This window comes from Tympanuchus pallidicinctus, unplaced genomic scaffold, assembly GCF_026119805.1.
Source record: "Tympanuchus pallidicinctus isolate F22 unplaced genomic scaffold, pur_lepc_1.0 scaffold1, whole genome shotgun sequence".
Classification (NCBI taxonomy): domain Eukaryota; kingdom Metazoa; phylum Chordata; class Aves; order Galliformes; family Phasianidae; genus Tympanuchus; species Tympanuchus pallidicinctus.
Window position 1 is genome coordinate 25,005,042 of NW_026294618.1, and position 20,438 is coordinate 25,025,479.

The 20,438-nt window shown below is 34.8% G+C and overlaps 1 protein-coding gene across 1 annotated transcript; it reads right to left on the reverse strand.

The window, feature by feature from the left end:
- Window positions 1-1,607: 1,607 nt before the first annotated feature.
- LGSN (lengsin, lens protein with glutamine synthetase domain) lies at window positions 1,608-19,662 on the reverse strand. Its single transcript, XM_052680231.1, has 4 exons — window positions 19,633-19,662; window positions 11,662-12,652; window positions 5,263-5,441; window positions 1,608-3,815 (listed from the first exon to the last, which is right to left on the reverse strand). The coding sequence occupies exons 1-4, from the start codon at window positions 19,660-19,662 to the stop codon at window positions 2,616-2,618; spliced, it is 2,400 nt and encodes a 799-aa protein (XP_052536191.1). The 3' UTR covers window positions 1,608-2,615.
- Window positions 19,663-20,438: the final 776 nt, after the last annotated feature.

Sequence of the window (20,438 nt, forward strand, 5' to 3'; positions counted from 1 at the left end):
GGTAGTTGGAACAAGTGTGTCTAGGATGCATTTATTATGTATTTATGATTCTCCCACAGCAGGCAAGAAATAATTAGTTGGAAAGGAAATAAATTAGTATAGGTAAAATGGCAATCCATATGAGCAAGTAGACTCTCCTCAGCATTTTAATAAGGCAATACTATGAAAGACTTTTCAGTGGTGGCCTACATTCAATTACAAAGTGCTGTTGTTAAATGACATACTTTGATTGCAGCACTGTTAATATATATGAAGATTATATGCATATGTACATACACACAAATATGGATGTATCTCTTTAGATTAACTAAAAATTTACATGATTTTATTAGGAATTGATAATGTTTTGAGAAGTCTGAAAATGCATCCTTTAATGGAAAATTCAACAGTAAACTAAGTTTAACTAACCAAGTGGTAAAGAGATGCACTAGCTTTCAGCTACTGTGGTATGATTCTTTGAAATACCATACATACATATACAAAATAAATAGGTATATTTTTATGTGATGTTTTGCAGCACAGTATGAGAGTTTGAGATCCCAGAGGAAAGTTGCACAGTGCACTGCTGCCCTCTGGCTGGAGCCTGAAAGAAGACTGAAGATTCACTTGTGTGGATGGTGTCAGCAGTTTGACATACAGGAGAAATGTTAATTACTAAATTAAATTTTGTTTTCGTATCTTACAAAACCTGAAGCATAGTTAGATGAATGCCACTTTCAAATTCATGGTACTGTATGGAGGAATCCGTAGATTTTATGTAATTTTTCTGACACTACATCACAAAATAGATCAAGACAAATTGTAATTAGGGGTTACAAGATTCTACAAATACCCACTAGTTAAAAGTATGGTGGTGACTCCAAAGGTTTTCTAAATGTCAATCCTATTGATTCATTATCCTGTGGATGTTCACTTAATGAACTTAATTATTCACTTAATTATTAATTGTATTTATTAAAAAGCATAGCTAGCCTAGCAAATATTTATTTAACATATTTTTGATTTGCCAACTACCATAATGGCTTTATCATGCTGATATTGTAAAAAGTCATCTTTAATACTTTAACTATTTTAAAAGCTTAGGAGTTTAGACCAATGTTCCTTGTAATTCTTCTGCATGGCATGGAACCAAAGCCTGGCTCAAACCAATATGTAGAAACAGTAGTCATGACATTACACAGTGTCAAAAGCAGTACCACTTTGTCAGTGAATATGTAAGTACATAGTCTGATTAAAGCTGCAAAGATTAAAAGATGCTTTATTAATAACAGAAATTTCTCATGCAGAGCACCTGACTGTAGCATCCTGGGAAATGAGCACTACCTTATGCAAAGCTAGAGGTTTTAAATGTCATCATAATTTATTTTTTTTTCCAATTTAAAACACTGCACAAGTTTAAATTACCAAACTGTGGTGTTTGAGACATTGATCTTGGACCTGCAGAATAGTGAATGGTATTTCCAGACAATACTTTAAGTGATGAAATGTTAACAGCACATCACTCAATGGTTATTGATTTCAATTGAGCAGTACAAAGTGGTCATCTTTTCTCCTTGCCCTTCTGAAGCAAATGCATGAAAAATTGTTCAAGGATGCAAACAACTTCAAAAAGTCATAACTGTTTATTTTGAAAGAAATATTCTTGATGCTAGCCCACAGAGCTGGAATTATCTTATTTTTGTCACATTGAAAAATTCCATTTTTAGGAAACTAGTCAATTTTCTATTTCAAATAGTATTGTGACTGATTTAGGTATCTAAGTTACAAAATAATTGAAAGAACTTCTCTCAGTTTTACATGGTATTTCTGGATCTCTCTAGGAAAGGCAAGATCACTTATGTTTTATTTAATCTGCTTTATTTTATAGAAAAAATAATATGAAATATATATAGATCAGAAATATGATTTTGCAAACTCCTGTGTGGAAATGTGCTTCCATATCAGGATCAGCTTCTATACAAACTTTAAAGTTGTTAAGATTATTACATTTACAGAAGTTTAACACATGTCCGTAGCAATTTCTGGTACAGTTTTGTTTAGCCGGTGTGTCTGCTTTAATGTAAAAATCTTATCCTTTTAATATATAAGATTCATGCAGTGATGGTCATCAACACATCTTGCCAAGATGAAGAAGAAGGAATAGCTACTGAATGTGCAACTGTTGGGACTAAACAAGAAGAAAGGTAAGGAAACATTATGATCAAAGAAAGTATTTTTGAGTTTTTTCTGCCAAGATCTTGTGAAGAATGAGAAACAACCAGAAATAGAAGAAATGACTTGGTAAATAAATATGTTCACAGAGCCCCTGAAGAGCTTTTTGTGCAGCAAAATAGAAGCTCTTTTCCATTTCACCTTCTCTTTTCTACTTTCTACCAGCAGGCCTGTTCACTTAAAATGAAAACTAGTATTCTAAAAGCCTGTCAATATCTTTTCATGAGTATCAGTTTTCTACTTTGAAGAATGTACAGACTATAAAATGAAATTGCCATTTACTCTGCAAAGAAGGAAATGCAATAAATAAAGCATTGAAACATTTTAAAATATATTTACTAATTTCAAGATATTTGTCTACAGTATATGCGTTTACACAGCATCAGTACAGAAGTGTGCTTCCTCTAAATAAAATACCCCAGGCATTTATTCCTTTCACTATCCATTTCTTCAGTTTCTAATTCATAATGTTTCATGGCAATGAAATAATTGATGAAAGTTTCACCTAATGCTTCCTTAATGCATGAATCTTTTTCAAGTGCCACAAGAGCATCTTCTAGCTTCAGAGGGACGGATGAAGGTTTCAGACCAGATATGTGGTTTTCTTCCAGGGATGTATCATCATACCTAAGTCCCCTCTTTACTCCATCTAGACCTGCAGCAATAGTAGCTGCAAGTACCAAGTAGGGGTTTGCTGTAGCAGAACTTAATTTATTCTCTATGCGAGTGCCTTTTCCACCATGACATTTGACATTAAAGGCACAGCTGTTATCATTATATGCCCATTTTGCACTTACAGTCTCTTTTGATTCTTTGCTGTATTTGGAATAAGGCTTACGGCAGCTGGTGGTAGGAGCCATCAAGCAGCTAATAGCTGCTGAGTGTGCCAAGAGACCAGATAGCCAATTTTTTCCAATATCTGTGAGCTCCTCAGCTCCATAACCAGCAGAAAACAAATTCTTCTGCCCATTCAGATCCCACAGACTATGTGAGAGAGCACCTGAATTATAGAATCCTGATTCTGAGAAAAAGCTAGCTATGTAGCTATACTTCTTAGCCACCTCTTTAATGCCTGTTCTAAATGTGAAGGCACTGTCAGCAGCATCTATGCCAAATGCTGGATGAAAAGTGATCTCCATTTGTCCAGGCCCACTAGAAGAAGAAAAGCTTTCAATGTTGGCCCCAGTACAATACATTCCTTCAATGAGCTCCTGAATGAATGTCTGGTCATGGTTATTTAGTATCGTTGCTGCAGGAAAGGATATTGTCTTTGAATTTACAACCTCAGTAATGCCATAAATACAAAATTCATAAGTGAAGGCAGAGTGTAGAGAGAAGCCGTTGTCCTGAAGCTCTCTCAGCTGCTTCTTGGCAATGTGCCTAGGTGAGGTCATTAGAGGGTTGCCCAGTACAGTGAAGGAATCACATATCACTCTAGCTGTCTGCTCAGTCCAGGGTAGAATTCGAAATGTTGATAAATCAGGATTCAGGATTATGTCACAATTAAAATTGGTTGCATTTATATAATCTATTTCATTATCCTTAGGATTCAGGGTCAGTTCAAGATAGCTTCTGGGCATGGCAACACCATGAATTGCTTTTTCCTAAACACAGAGCAGAATGACAAATTACAGAATGAGAAAATAACTGAATGGTATTTCTATGCAAGTAAAATTTATAAAAGTCTGATTTATAGCAAAAACAGTAGTATTTTTCATAAAAGAACACCTAAAGAACAGCAATCGTTAAAGTGGAAGATACTGACCAATAACTGTATCGCTATGAAGTGGGACAATCTTGTACAAAATTTGTATGAAAATTCTGGCATCAAATATCCTGATGATTGTTCTTTTAATTCCCATTCAGAGATGTAGAAAAAAATGTTCAACACTTAGTATTCCTTTTTTTTGTTTTTCCTTATTTTTCGTACAACTATGGGAATCATCAGTTACGTGCAAACTTTGCAGCCAAACTTTTCTTTATAGTTACTTTATGAGGCTTTAGCATTCTCTGAGCATTTGTTTTACAGAGAGCTAAGTGACCATAAAAGACTCATGATGAAAGTCAGGCTGCCACTTTTCTTTAGATGAGATAACACTTGCCTCACCATTTTTCAAATGCAAAATTAAACCAAAAATTCTCACTTTCTGGTTTTATTGAGTTGGAGAAGAAAAAAGAACAATCAAACAAAAAACAAAACATACAAGTGAGAAATTATTCAGTGCTCCCCTCTTAGGTAGCAAATGGGATAAACTCCTAGTTCTATCTTCTCTCTTTAAACAGAGAACTTCCACTTACATAGATGAAATGTAAATAGGACATCTCCAAGGAAGCGCCTGTACAACTTAAAACAAAACCACTGGATGATGAAAGCTGCAATTACGTGGCTGTCGAGAGAAAATTGGCTCACATTTACATTTTACCTTTATCCTTCCATGGGAAAGGGAACAGAGGATACAGAATGAACGTAAAAAAGGGAAAGCTCAGAGCTGATAAAATATTTCCTAACCAAGTGGAATACTGTTGAAATAGTTAAAACTATAAATAATGGCTCCTCTAAAAATGAATGAAGGAATGAATCATCAGTATAGAAAATTCTGCTACTGAATCATATTTCTCACCTGATTGACAACTATAACATTTCTAATAGCTAAAGACATTTTAATTTACTCATTTTCTTTTTGTTAGTGGTTACAATTTTCTCATTGGATTTTATGATATCCAATAAATCTAAATCTTTATAATTGTGTAGAACTTGAAAAGATTAAGAGAAGAGTTTACTAGAAGTGCAAAGAGGAGAAACTACTGGCCCTATTTAATTGGATTATCATTTTTGAGAAACCAAGGGATAGATGATTACAGTGATGAAAAAATGTCCACATTCTTTGGGAAGAATAACAAGTGAAAGAAGCAGATAATTTGTTCTAAGTTTGAGATTCTACTTGCACTAGGAAAAAAAAAAAAATATATATATATATATACATATATATAAAATATATAAAGGACAGAGCAATGAAAACACTAGGTGTACCTAGAAACGAAAACACTTACATGAAAAAAGCGAGAAGGAACATTCTTTGATCTTGACACACCATGGAGGTCTATTGATTCAAATCTGACGAATTGTATGCTGTCCCTGGCCATCTGCTGCTTAATAAATTCAATGTGAGAGAACAGGTGAAGGAGGCTTGGAATTCCGAGGCCGTTTATATCAGGTTCTCTGCTGGATGCTATAAGTGAAGAGAAATGTTCATATCAAAAAAAATAATGAACGCTGCAATACAGGCTGTTCTAAAAAGTACAGTAGTAGCAAACTAGTGCAGAGTGTAAAAATAAAACTAAGAAAAATATATGGATCACACAACATTTCTGTAAATATACAGGTTTGTTGTTTTTTTCCTGAGAATCCATACAAAATCCTGTATTTTTGGGAATAGTCTGTAACTCGAATGTTTCTTCGATAAGAAAACACAGGGCTATCAAGCACTGAAGCCAGGGATTTCTGAGGAATACCTCGGTGTGCTTATTGGGTGAGCTTAAGAGCACAAATAGCAACTGGATAATCTTTTCCCACTGAAAATTGATTTAATTCAATTGTTCCTTAATTAATTGTTCCTTTAAACTCTTTAAAAAGTGCACGGATAATGAAATATAATAAAAAGAATATTTATCTACTAAATCTGTTGTCATGGTTCTATGTTTTTTTTTTGTTTGTTTGTTTGTTTTGTTTTTATTTTGGTTTTCAGAATTCCACTTCTTTTCTTTAGAGATCTAAGAATAGTAACTTTTTTCACAAACCTCTTGATCTCTGAGCCTGTTTTCTTTTGCATATCTATGTATTATTACTATTCAAGTTAAACTATATAAAATATTAATTTATATTTATTACCATAAACTAACTAAACCAAAGACAAAAAATATGATATCAATATTTTAAAATAAAATATTTCTTCCTTTGTAGGAGGAAAGTCCTCCATTCTTCCATGGAAACTGAGAATATGACTAGACGAATTTTTTAAAATCATTCAGACCAACAGTAAATCAGGAACAGCTGCCACTTATCATCAGCCTTCAAGTGAAAGTCAAAAGTTACATCGCTGATAGAAGGAACACTCCTAATCTCACCAGTATCAAATTACCACAAATGGGGTAAAACTCCTTTAGCAGAAGACAGCAGACAGATCTTTTTCATCTTTCCACTGGGACAGCTAGGAGTCCCAGCTACAAAGCTGCAAGGAGTCCAGCAAAATGGCCCAGCACAAAGCTGTCTGACCATTCCTTCAGAAGGCAGCAAACTTCCACAGTCATAGATTTTGTGGAAGCTCTGAATGCTGCTGTCCCAATCTTCAGCTTCAGATGGCAAGGAGGTTGCTAGGATACTAAAAAGTGAGGAGACATTAAGTAATAACATTGCTCCCCGAGGAATAAGTAACAAGTGAAAGCAAAAACAAAAGTTTAAGTAAATATAAAAGTCAAAGGAAAAACAGCATAAATCAAATAAGTAAAACCAAGAAAACAAAAATTGTCACAGACACCTTCTCTCTTTCCTGTCATCTGCTTCAGCTGTGAGCTGCTTATGGAAACAACTTTTTTCTCTGTCCTCAAAAGCACTGGGGCACTGTGTCCTTAAAGAGATATACATTGAATAAGGAAGTCCTGTTCAATTTTGTGCAACACTCACACTGTTACAGATGCTCACAAGACACAATCAGTGAGCAGGGAATATATGTAAATTGACATTAATTTATGCATGTCATCCAGGAAAGGAGGACTTGAATCCTACTTCAGTCATCCCATTTTGTTCTACAACATACAACAAATATTTACTGATAATTGGCAGATTTGATCTCCTTGTGAATCTGAGCATCGAGCAGCAGTCTATTAGCAGATAATAAACTGTGGCTACTGATCAGATGCACAGAGCTCAAAGAGATTCTGAGGATCTTCCTATGGATTACAAGTGGCATCTTCAGCTCCAGGGTAAGAAGCCTGAGTTTTCTGGCTGTATAAGTAGTGCTAAAGCCTTTATTCTACAAGTGTAATTTCCTGTGCAAAGATGGTACATAATTCCCTTTCTCATTCAGGGTTTACAGTTCTGTCACAGGTAGGTCTTAATGTTTTCATATTACTCAAAGTAATATTTGACTGTCATCCTTGGATATAAGACTTGCAGATATTTCTTATGAAGAAGAAAAGTTGCATTTATTACTTACATCTTCTGAGCACACATTTTTTCAGGAAAAAATCTCCACATAATTTATGAAAAACAACTTTAACCCAAATAATCCTGTAAATCAGTGTTCCTAGGAAATATAAATAACTTTATAGTAATTTCAAAGTGAAAAATAAGTGTGATATACATTCATAATAATGATAGATTAATTCATTTCAAAATGCAAAGATACTGATATATGTTATTTAAATATCTAACGAGGTAAGTAATTTTTTTAAGTTATATGTGCATTGTCTGCAAGCTAAGGTTATTGTTATTTCAATAAATGCATTACTACATAATTATATTATATGAAATGTCATAAATTAATACAAAAATTCTAAAGGTGATATGTGTTAAACAACATTAAGAAAACCAAAAGAATTAACTGAAGAAGTAAGAGTTGTATTTTCAGGTTTGACTTGTTATAATTAGTGATGGATCTTTTCAGATAATGAAGTTAAAATTAATATCAGTATTTTAATTTAAATTGGGCTAGACTAAGTCCTTGCAGCCTAGTAATGGAGAAAGTTTGGAAAAGAGTAGTTAGGAAACCAAGCACTTTGACTTTTCCCAATTCATACAAACTTCATCTAGAGCATCACCTACTGAAGATAAGGTAGAAAACAAATAAATGTTAGGCAAATGTAGCAGACATAGATACACAATCTAACAGTCTTACACTCTCATGAGGGAGAACTGTGTTCGCAAGTGTAATTGTTTCCCTGGGACTTTAGAAATAAAGACATCTTCATTTTCAATTCATAAACTCTACTAACAGAAACATATATATTAGTTTCACAAAATTCTCAAATTTGGGTTCAGATTTTCATTTTAAAATTGATTTTTAAATCCAGACTGGACTTCTTTTATAAAGAAAATTTCTGTATGTATGTCATAGTTTCTAGTTATATCAAATCAATAGTACACAGGAAAACATTTAATGTTTATTTCTCTGTTTTTCTATCTGTTCTATGGTTCTATCTGCTTTTTCCATGTAAGTTACCACTGAGAAGCAATTGGTATCACTTGTGTTTGTTTTCTAATTACTACAAACTAGTTATTAATATATATCAATTATCTACACATTTAAAAATATATATGAACAATGCAAAACTACAAATACTACTCCAAAAATCTATAACATATACAAATAATAATATAAATATGAGTGAGAGCACCATATGAAATGGAATGCAAAATTATTTAGGGAAAATAAGCCTTTGCACAATGTTCAAGGTAGATTAAACTCTTCTTTAGTACATTGTAGAAGGAGAGGTAGCTGCAGAGAAATAGTAGAGAATCCATTTCAGTTATATTAGGTCTAAACTAAATATTCTGGCCACACTGCAGTGTTACTAGAAAGAAAATGGGTATCTCTACTAGTAAGGAAGAATTACTGTCTGAATATACCTTTGCAGGATGACTGGCTTACCACCAGGTGAGTTGAATCTTACATAAAAGGGGACATAATGGAGAAGAAATATAGGATCTTATGTTGTACTGATCCAAGAAAAAAAAAAGTATATCATAAAGTAAGTAATCATAAGTATAAAACATATAGTCATATAGCAAGAAGAGATTTCAGCTATCAGTATGAAAGATAAAGGATTTAGGACTTCTGATTTACTTTAAAGAAAAATATTTGGATTTTGAGCCTGTGAGGCAAATAAATAAATAAATAAATAAATAAAATTAGCAAGGATTATATAGGTTAACTCAAAAGGAAAAGGAAAGAAAAAGGCAAAAAATATGATGGTTTGCTCAACAAAAAATAGGGACAATTGAGGTTTAGAAAGAAGCTGAGCTTCATCCCGTGCTATGTCTGAGTTCAAAATGTAAAAAATTAAATGTAAAATAATATATATTAACTGCAGATGGGGCATAAAGAATGTACATGATGGAATAGCATGGCTTTGTTTTTTCACTTTAGGTAAGCTCCAAGAACAGAACAGATTATATGAGGGCTGCTTGAAAGCAATGCCTCCTATTTTATTATGCTGGCCCATGATGGCAGAGGTGGATGTTGATAGTATGGCAGTAAAGGTTGAACTTTCCCACTAATATTCTACTATGCTTTGTTGCCATGGAACTGGTGGCAACACAGGGGCTGTCTGCCCCTAAATATCATTAAGATTAGATATCTGAAAATTTGCTATATATGAGGAGTTGTATTTTAGGTATATTCAGTGTCAATTCATGCTTAGATCCAAGACTTTTGCTCAGGCCCTTCAGTAAATACAATGTTTAGGATAGTATTTTATCAATGTCTTATCAAAATTAATTGATTAATTTATTATTAGGGCAAAGACTCATTCAAGATAGCAGAATTTTATCCAAAGCTTTCTACTCTTCATTTAAGCTACTAAGCATATGCAATGAAGTTGTTTCAAAACCCATTTCTGTTATTACTTCTACACAAAGATTGTACTTCCATTTGCTAGAGGAAATATGAAATTGTACCCAACACTGTACAACTTGTTAAGTAAAAGTCAAGTGTAATCCAAAGCTCTGAGATTCCAAAATTTTTATTGTTGAGTTTGTTTTAGATAAGAAAAAACAGTTTTACCCCATCTCCCCTCAAAGTTAGCTTTCATATATAGATCTCCTACAGTTGTTATCACCAGTGACAGAGAATAAGAATAAATCCAGGTTGCTTCCAGCATTTCAAATCAGCAAGGCAAATAATCTAAGCTAACATGTAGACTTCCTCTCCATTGGGTAGAAAGAGAAGCCAAACTCCAGAGGCCAATTTCTCAAAAACCTCTAACTACCTCTTTGAAGACAGAATTCCTACCTTTCTCTACTGATAAAGAAATGAGCTTGGATTAGACACTTTAAGTGGCTAAAATCTGGATGAAATCTCCCTGTGGAATCTGCAATTAATCTCTTCAATTCCTTATAATTTTTAAATGGTGTCATAATGAAGAATAGTTATTCCTGTATTTTAAAATATATTTTCTGGCTTCGAAGACAGTAAATGAGAAAACAGTGTTAATCTAAATTTGGCAATGAATTTTGCTAGCCTTTCAGCAGAACAGGAACAAAAAAATGACCTTCTAAGGTAACAACATGCAGAGCAGTCTAAGAAATAATCCTCTGAGCTGCATACTCTAAGAGAGAGAGGTTTGAATACAAAGTATTTTTTCAGATCTGTTAATTTCTCATTCAGTTCCGTGAATTAGTTTTGATGTACAACCATTCACGGATATGTTGCCTGAATTTGTTCAAACCTGTTAACACGATATGTCAAAAACTGTTCTGTAGCTAACAAAATTAGGTATACGTTCAGATTCTTTATAGATTACCCACAGCCACACTTCCACCATCTGAAAGCAGAACAAGACAGCAGGATAACTTAATATTATTGTGTATTAATATTCTCTTGCATTCTGTTGTATAGCTAATGATTGACAAAATATCTTATTAATGAAGATAAAATATTCATATTTCTTGTATCACTGAAATAGATCAGAGAGCATCACACATACCCTGAAAAACTTATAATATTATCTGATGCTCCCAGAAATTTATTAACCTGATATGTGCTCAACTGGCTATTTTTTATGGGTTTTATTGTCCTTCCTGGAATAGATACAAAGCAACTAATTGCTTAAGTTCATCACATTATTATAGCTTTAGCTTTCAATTTGTTGACCCAGCTAGTCTAGAAGTCTAGTTTTTACTATTCAAAGAAAACACAGCCTATTAGTAACAATTAATTTACTCTATAAACACTTCCAAAATGAACTTATTGAACATCATGAAGAGGATTTTCTGCGTCATTTTCATATTAGATATTTTGCATTCTAGTCCTCTAATAGGGCTAATAACTGAAAACACCTCTCTCACATAGGGCCTATTTTCTCTTCTGTCAGTGTTGAAAAGGAAATTTCAAGAAGGCCAAGTAACTTCAGAGTTCTACACTGCCTAGCAGACCTTTTGGAAATGTTGCCTGTGCTCAGTTTAAATGAGGAAATGTCTCAGTTTTAGTGAATAAGAAGTAACCACTTATGCATGGAACTCTTTGGCAGCTTGGCTTTGTAAAAGCCTTACTTAAATTAAAAAAAAAAAATGCAGCATAGATGTAGGGTACAACTTCTGATCCATCCCTATCACACAAGTGTTGATTTTCTTCTGCTCTAGTTCTGACTAAATTTTGCAACATCACAAAACCACATGAAACAATAGAAACATATTCTTTAATAGTACAGCAGGTGATGGTTAAATATCCTTACCAGAGTTGCCTTCAGAAGAGTCAAACATAATCTCAGGAGCAGAACTTTCGGCACTCATGGAAGTTTCTGGTTGTTTCAGGAATGGCTGATCCACCTCGCCTCCTGCTGGTTGTGGCTGGTCAGAACCTGCAGAGCTGAGGACCAGCAGAGGTTTGCTCTGGTGCCCTGCTTCCTCCTTGCGAAAATTGTGGTACTTTTGATTCTCTTTTCCAAAATGGAGACTAAGCATCTCAAATGGCCTGCCTGGTTTTTCAGCTCTTTTCTCCACGGGCTTCAAGTTTTGTTGACTAACAGTGCCACTTGACCCACCTCTGTAATTTGGCCCATGGACAGGCAGAGGGCCTTCACTCATAAGTTTTTTTAGCTCTTGTAGAGTTTGTTTAGAAATGCCAGGTGCCAAAGATACTGCAGTGTCACTCCCTCGTGTGGTTGCAGTGCTCTCCAGGGAACCCATCTTTGTCATATGAAACTTGCTGTTTTCTTCATCCATGCTGCCCCAGACCTCTTGTTTATGCTCTGTCTTCTCACTGTCCTCTTCTTCACACACTGTCTCTGTGCATTCAACTTTCTCTGTATTGCTGGTGGATTGTACAGCCATGGTAAGTTTTGTTGTACCTGACGTTTCTGTCCCCTCCTGCATTTTTTCTATTGCTATTTTCCCACTGTCAACATTTTCTGGGATGTCATATATTTCCCCAGACATGTCTTCTTTCACGTTGCTGCCAAAATGGGAACTGCCTCTGTCCCCTCTGTGGTTTTCTACCAAAGGAAAATTAGTCAGGTTTTGAAGAGAATGATGCAGTGGTGGTTCTGAAATAACAGTGGTTCCTTGAAGAGGATGACAATCTGGGATTTTTGAGGTGAGAGATGGCTCAATCTTCTCATTTTCTAATAGAGGAGACTGCTTTGTGGTACTTTTGATTCCCTTTTTCTTTCTGAAACTACATATATTGTTGCCATCAACTTCATCATTGCCAATTCCAGCTGTTTTCTGTAACCAGCAATAAAATATACAGCCAAATAATATGCATGAACGAAACTGAACAGAGAAAGGGAGTAATACCGCCAGCTGCTTTTACTTTGTAGCACTTCCAGGACTTCTTGCTAATAGAGATCTCTGAATACTTAACTACACTCAGATTAGACTATTTGGGTAAGATTTTCTTGCTGAATTCTTTTTCTTAATTTTAGAATAAAGCTGGTGAAAGTACCTTTATAATTTAATTTTCAGGCAGATTTAATAGATTTCAGTTAATACACATAGTGTGACGCCATTTGTCAAGCAAATGTGCTCTTTAAATGTGAGGAAAAAAAGTATCTGTAATGATCACACCTATGTTTATTCTTATGTATGTTAAAATTGTTTGTTTGTTGTTATTTTTTGATAGAGGAAGTGTATTGCCCTAAAACATGGAACAGTACCAATTCTTGTAAGAATGGGAAGTGAAAGCTGAAAATAAATTATTTTTAAATGAATTTGGCAATCTAATTTGGCTAAATAACCAAACTCCCATGGCAGTAGTCAAATGAGCAAATCCATGTTTAGAAGTGTAAGCAGGAAAGAAATAAGAGATTATATTTACTTTTTTTTTTTTTTTTTTTTTTTTTTTTTTTTTTTTTTTTTCCATTTATGTGATTTAGTGCTGGGAGCAGATTGTGAAATAGATGTAAAAAAAAAAATAGAGATGGTGCAATGAGGAAGTAGAAAGAATATGTTTGTATTATCCCAATGAATATCAGTATGGGCCTGAATTGTTTCTCCATTAGTATGATTAATCTGCTGATGACAAGGTAAAGAACAAAGGATAGAAAATAAGAAATAGCAAAGATTTTAATATCAATTTGATTTAAAAAAATGATTAATTATTTCCCAAAATATCAGGGTAGGGATCAAATTCTCCATCTTCTGATGTCATAATTATGGTTCTGTGGTACTGTTTAACCAACAAGGAAATCACTCCATACTGATCACAAATTGTCATGAATACATTCTCAAGCATGTATTTAAAACTCAGCAACATTGCCAAAAGTTCTTGGCTTGCTTGGGTCAGGCTGGAATTGAGAGCTGTAAAATCACTGAGAAACAAAGAGGTATTCGCTGTATCAGACTATTCTTTACCCTTTCCACAAAGGAATAATCTGCACACTCTACATTTTGTGAATTTCCAGAAGAAAAAATGATCAGCACAAAAGCAGAATGCCTGTCTAGGTAAGACAATAGACCATTCTAGTGGCAGACAAAAACATTTAGAAGAAAAGGAAGCAGCATCTGATATGTATATGGAAGGAAACCGCTATGAGGCTTCCATTATAATCATTAATATCACCATTTTACTCTGTTATTCTTTACCCATTATGGTATTTTCCATCATTATCCCACTCAACAAGGCATAGAACTTGTTTCTTAAAACAGAGCTTGCAGAAATATTTCTTTCCTCTCTCGCCCTTGCTCTGAATCTCTGCAATGTGTTTTATTTACAGCTTCTTTCAGAGCTCACCAGGGCACTCCTGCTGGTGCAGAAAGCAGGTAACAGCTAGCTCTCTAGTAAGGACATTACAAAACTTAAATATAGTGAAGAAACATTTATGAATAACAAAGCAGACAAGAGCTGCTTATAACTGAGCATTTTAACATCTCTATTAGTTATACAAGACCGTGAGTGAAGCTGGAAAAATACCAACTGCCAAATGGATAAATCCAAATAATTTTAAAATAAAAGAGGTATCTAATTCAATTTCAAGATAAATAAAATGATTTTTCTGAAAGGAAAGATGCTATGAGAACTATCATGAAAAGGCTGAGTTTCAAATTAATTAATGAAAAATATTTAAAGAAGCATCCTTTGTGGCCGAGGATGCTAGCATTAAAATTTTCAGATTTCTTCTTCATGAAGTCTTCAAAAGTCATTTGTTTTCTTCAGAAACCAGTACCATGACCACAGTATCTGCATTTCTGCCCTATAATGCATTCCTGTATTCTGTGCTTAAAGATCATTATTGACAGTTTAAATGGTAGACTCAATTTTCGCCAGTTGTTCCTCTAACAGATCTTTGAAAAATTATTCAACATAATGACTGAAGATTAATGCATCATTTTGCATATTACTTACATCTTGAGTCAAACAAAGAGTAGTTCATGTAACAAACTCAGAACATCAGAAACCTGCCCTTTGATGAACACAAGGTAGCAGGCCCACATTATAATCTTTACCAAAACAAATTCTTTCTGAATAGAGATGGAAAATTTTATTCTTAACAAAATTCTAATAACAAATGTACCTATTCTACTCTGCAAAGGGTTTGTTTTCTCTACAGAAGTGGAGGCTATGGTGCTGCAATTTTATTATCGGATATTTGTCATAGGAAAGGGATATTGCACTTATTGTTCTAAAAAACACGATCATTTTTACTTTTAAAGAAAAAAAATCTCTTACATTTTCACAGAGAACACTGTATCTACACTAATCTACGCTTTACCTGAGATACTCAATACAGAGTGCTGTCCCTGGAGATTTTCAATGCCAGGCTGGACCAGGTTCTGAGTAACCTGATCTAGCTGTGGATGTCCCTGTTCATTGCAGGTGAGTCAGATTGCGATGACCTTTAAAGATCCTTTCCAGCTCTGAGGATTATATGATTCTATGGTTCTAGAAGCATGAGCCACAAAATAGCCTTACTGTCTGGCAGTTTATGTGGGTGTCGTCAGAAAAAGTCCAGTACAGTGTGGGAAGCACCTGGGAAATATGACCTAAGAATTTTCTCCTTAATTTATTATTTATAGAAGTTTGTTTTACAGAAGACAGGATAATTAAGTAAAGTAGCATCTTGAAAGAGCTACAGTACAAGTGAGCTGGAGAGTGATCATGACTTAATTTCATGGAATCATGCTGGGTAGAAAGGAAAAAGTAGTAGTCATGGCATTAACACGGTAAAAGTTCTAATTATTTTTAATGTCATTACCAAATGGGGGTTGGACTCGATGATCTCTGGAGGTCCCTTCCAACCCCTACAATTCTGTGAAATGCTCCTACATTTTTTGCTGCATAGCAACAGTAACAGGATATCCTAAAGCTACACAGAAGTTTTTTTAGCCATCGTTTATTTCAGTATCATTCTGTTTTCATTTGTTTTCAAATATTTACTGGCATGCTCAGTAAAAAGCCTTGAAACTTTTGAAATTTATTTCTCTTTCAAAGTTAGTGTACACTCAAGTGGTGATTCATTTATTCTTGCCAGAAATACAAGGTCCAAAATTTATGCAGTGTATGCTGCATTATGCAACAAATTAAAATTTACATTTTCTAAAAGATGTATCTGTTATGAACTGTCACTGATAGGTATTGGTTCTCCACAAGTCCTGACTTCCATTAGGCCTTTTTGCTCCAACACTGTAACTTGTGCTGATCCCCTTGGTCTGGGAGATTTGCTGCTGGGAAGGTTTCCATTTTGGTGAAGGTGGACCAGTGCAAGTCCTAGAACAGGCAGGAAGACTAGGGTGGAATAAACATCAATTCCTGTTATGGACAATTTCAACTCATGCAAATAACAGCTTTACTTGTATTTATTAGATATCTATTCCATTGCTCTGAGTGCATAAGAGTCTGGATGTTTGTGACCAACAACAAGAAAATGTCCTTACATTACAGACAGTGCCTCAGGGATATGCTCATGTATTACAGCGGTGTGTTAGGGAACCATGCCAAATAATGAGAACAAGACAATATCCTGCTGTTCTGCTCCCATATGATAAGGGCAGGTAGGAAGTGGAGAGAATACAGGATAGTACAAGCAAGAGATATTTCAGCCCTTTGCAGATAAGATTTCTAGCTCTACTTAAACCAACTACCTGCCACTTCTGGCATGCTTTCAGGCTTTCACAGCTGATAGACATTTAATATCTTGTGGCAATGCAAAAGCCATACATCTAAAACAATTGATCTTAATCAGTGTGCATTCCCTTCTAAGCTTTGTACAAGCACTGAAGTGGAACATTAACTGTATCATGAAATGCAGAGCTGTCAACAGGCAGTTCATCTGTAACCTGCCAATCTGTAGACCAAGAACATTTGGAAATGTGAAGTGTCATCTTTGGGAGGAATAATAAGTGCAGAGACTTCTGGTGTGTGGAACAGGTGAAAGTCCAAGACAATTATTGAACATTTGCCTCAAAAGGATTTTATAAATGATTCAAAATATATCTGCAGTGTACTGTGGGACAAAGTCAGACGTTGCAAAAGGAAAATTCTGTTTTTCCTACTTTTTCTTCCTTAGGCAAAGATGCAAATACTACTGGGGTTTATAAATTTATCTGAGCAATGTATTGATGAACAGAGACAGAAAAATGAGAAAAAGGAACTCACACTATAGCATTTGAAAGGAAGAATTGAGGAAAGGAATATGTTTTAAAAGATTTCCTGCATAACTGTGGATAAACTGACGCAGAAGGAAAGTGGAAGAGGAAACAGTGCAACTCTAGTAGTAGCTTTTCTGTACATATATAATCAACAAGATAACTAATGTGCCTGCTACTGGCTATCCAAAGAAATGATGCAGCTACTCAGTAAACTGCACTGCAGTATTAATCACACCTTTGTTTTCACTTTTCTTTCAGATTATTAACAAATTTTAGCCAATATTTAATGAGTGTTAGGAGGTGAAATTGTGATGATCTTCCTCAGTTCTTAATAAATATTTTTCAAGAATAAAAGATTCATTTTGCAAAGGCCATCAAGACATGAAAATGTGCTAAGATTTAGAAAATTGTGGAAAACAAAGAAATACATATGCTAAAAACGAAAGTGAAAAAAAACCATAAGGTCATTTGAATGTGTTATTTATTTAAACTGCTTCACTTGGATTTTTCTATCACAAAAATCAGATTTGATAAAGTGAAATGAACTGTTTCCAGACTAATTTCCAGTCTTAAAAAATCATAAGCTCTTCTTCAAATGATGTCAACAATTGCCTTATTCACATTATTTGAGCATTTTTCGAGATTACTTTCAAAAGTAAACCAACTTTGAAATGCTGAGGAATTTTCTCTGAACCACTTGGACTGCTACCAGGTTACCATTTACAGCTTCTTCTGTTTGGCATGGTCAGGTTTAACTAATGTTTTTATGTGGTAGCAAATCTAAAAGTCAAGTCTTAAAGAGAGGGGTTCCTTAAGAATTTACACAATAGTGTGCATAAAACAAGTATGCCCATGTCCAAGTTTTTTCTCTGTCTCTTCTCCTGGCAGATAGAAAGGGTTGCCCAGCTGCGTCCCAGCAATGAGGCAGTGAAGGAGCACAAGCAGCTGGAACTAATTTTCTACTGCTGGGAATTACTGTAGCTTCTCTAGAGCTGCTGGAGCTACTCAGATTTATACCAGAAGGGAATTTGGCCCATGGACTTAGAGGGAAACACAGGGAACATCCCAGGCATTTTCAGGAAGTTACTGTGGGCATACAGAGGGATTCTAGCTTTTTGCTTGTAGTGAGCAAATAGTGTGCGCTACTATATGCAAATGCTGCTGGTTTGTAAGCTAGAGATGAGAAGATTACAGCACATCATCAAGATTTTGCTATAACTAATTTCTCTCTCAGTGACCCTGCTTGATGAAGTGGTTCTCAGGGAGTGATTTACTACTACAGAAACTTCACAGTGAAGGACCTTCAAGTGCATAAATATTAGATATGTGTGATTATTTTGCAGTTAGAGAAGCACAATCTTACCATAGGTTACAGGAAGATGACAGTAACATTAGGAGCAGAGGCAGTTTCCTTCCTGCTTTGAAACTTGTAAATATGCTCAAGATTATTAATGTTCTTCATGGGAAAATAAATTGAATGAATTTAGCTCACTTATTTTTACATCTGACTTCTGCCTTTGTCTGCTGTTCCTATCCAAAGACTTCATACTATACATGCAATTAGTAGTTTTACTTAAGGTCACTGATTCTCTAACTGTTTCAAGGCAGCATAGTCCTTGTGGCAAAGTTATTTAAAAGTAGTTCCTTTGGACTATGCCACCTGCACCACATAAAAAAAATTCCCTTAAGTGAGATAGAATCTCAAAATGAAGATCATTTTGGACCAAAAAGAACACTGGTGGTGTCATCTCCAACTTGCAGCAGTGCAAATGAGATGTAGTAACAGGGTCCATTTAACACATGACTGATTCTTCATCTGGAAGATATTTGCAAGGAAATGGACTTAATGATCTACAAGACTTTTATGTCTAATTTCTGTGACTCATTTCATATACAAAGATGGTCTAGGAAGCAGCCAGTGACTCAGAGCAGGTGTATCTCTGGCATAAAAAGTATCCATTTCTTCATCCTGATGAAAATTTCTAGTAGCCTTAGGAAGTCTGCACCATTACTTCTAAGCTATGTTATATCTTTCTAGCATTTTTAATTGAACATTTATACTTCATGTTTTTCAGAAAGAGATCTTTTGGACTCTACCCAAAATAACAGGTATTTTTAACTTTATTGAAAGTATTCATTGTAGTGCTTAGACGAAAATCAGCTTTGAAAAGCACTTATATGAAAACTGAGCATCTGCAACTTCACCCAGCTCAGTAGAATGACTCAAAAGTGTCACTTTCTAATTTCAGTCAGTCTCTATTCAACAAACAGTAGTGGTTCCATTCATATTAATGAAGCCAATCTGATTTTCTACAAATATTAATGGAATTAATATTTGATCACTATTAATAAATTTTTGATAACTATTTCTGTTACTTTTGATAATCTCTTTAAAGAAAGACATGAGAAGGTAAAATGAGCTAGACTTGCTTTCTAAGGCAGTAACTGTTTCAGTTGATCTGTGTCTGCTGCAGAATTAGACCACACACAACACATACATGTGAAGAAAATTGTGTATAAAGCACAACAAAGTATTTGCTTGATTAAAATCTTGAAGCAGGTGCAAAAGTATTTTATATCAGCTTACCTGCTCAGAAATCATTCTGTCAGTTCCTTACCTGTTGAGTGAAATCTCCGTTTTTGTTCATGTCCACTTCATTCTAGTTCAAGTCACCGTTAGATATGGCTTGGTAGTGGAAAGACATCTCATATTTATAGGCCCAGACACAAAAAAGGTTAGTTAAAACAGAACTGCTGCAATGTTCTTTTCCCAGAAAGCCATTCAAATGACAAACCATAGAAAGCAGCCCTGATGTGTCATGGCCAGGAGTACTGTTTTCTGGAACACTGTTGAAGTAGTGAACTGACAAATGTACATTATTAGCTGCCTGCCTGCATGGAAACAAATACAGCTGAGTATAAAACTGTTTTGCTGCACTTTTTTCCTCCCAAAAGGGTGGGGGTTTTGTTTTTTTGTTTTGTTGTGTTCTTTTTTTTTTTTCTTTTTTTTTTTGTCCTGTAGCAAACCATTTTCATTCTAGAACAGAAGGCTATTATTAGGCTTCTTCGATGTAAAACCTACGAGCCATTGTAACAACAGTGTTATTGGGGCACATGGGGAGGAGTTTGAAAGGCACAGCTCACTGCAAGAGCAGTGTGGAGTGCTTGACTGTCAATCAAGGTGTTTACAAGTTGCTAATTAATACTGGTTGATCTGGTTTTAGTAGATTTAGGTAGAAGGGTCTTTTTTTGCTCAAAAAGTCTCAAAATATATTGAGAATAGCTAAGTTCCTTATGCCTCTTTAGTTGTCGGGTTTAACATGGATTTAAAGGACCATGTTTAACTGATGTTTCGTTCATGTAAAATTCTTCAGCTGACATAACATTAGAGGATGAGTGTGTGTGCTTACAGCAAGCAGCTGAT

Coding starts and splice junctions, on each gene's coding strand:
- LGSN (XM_052680231.1), bottom strand. CDS start 19,662: ATGAACAAAAACGGAGATTTCACTCAACAG. Junction 12,653..19,632: donor ACGGAGATTTCACTCAACAG/GTAAGGAACTGA, acceptor TGCTGGTTACAG/AAAACAGCTGGAATTGGCAA. Junction 5,442..11,661: donor CTCTTCTGAAGGCAACTCTG/GTAAGGATATTT, acceptor CTTCACTTATAG/CATCCAGCAGAGAACCTGAT.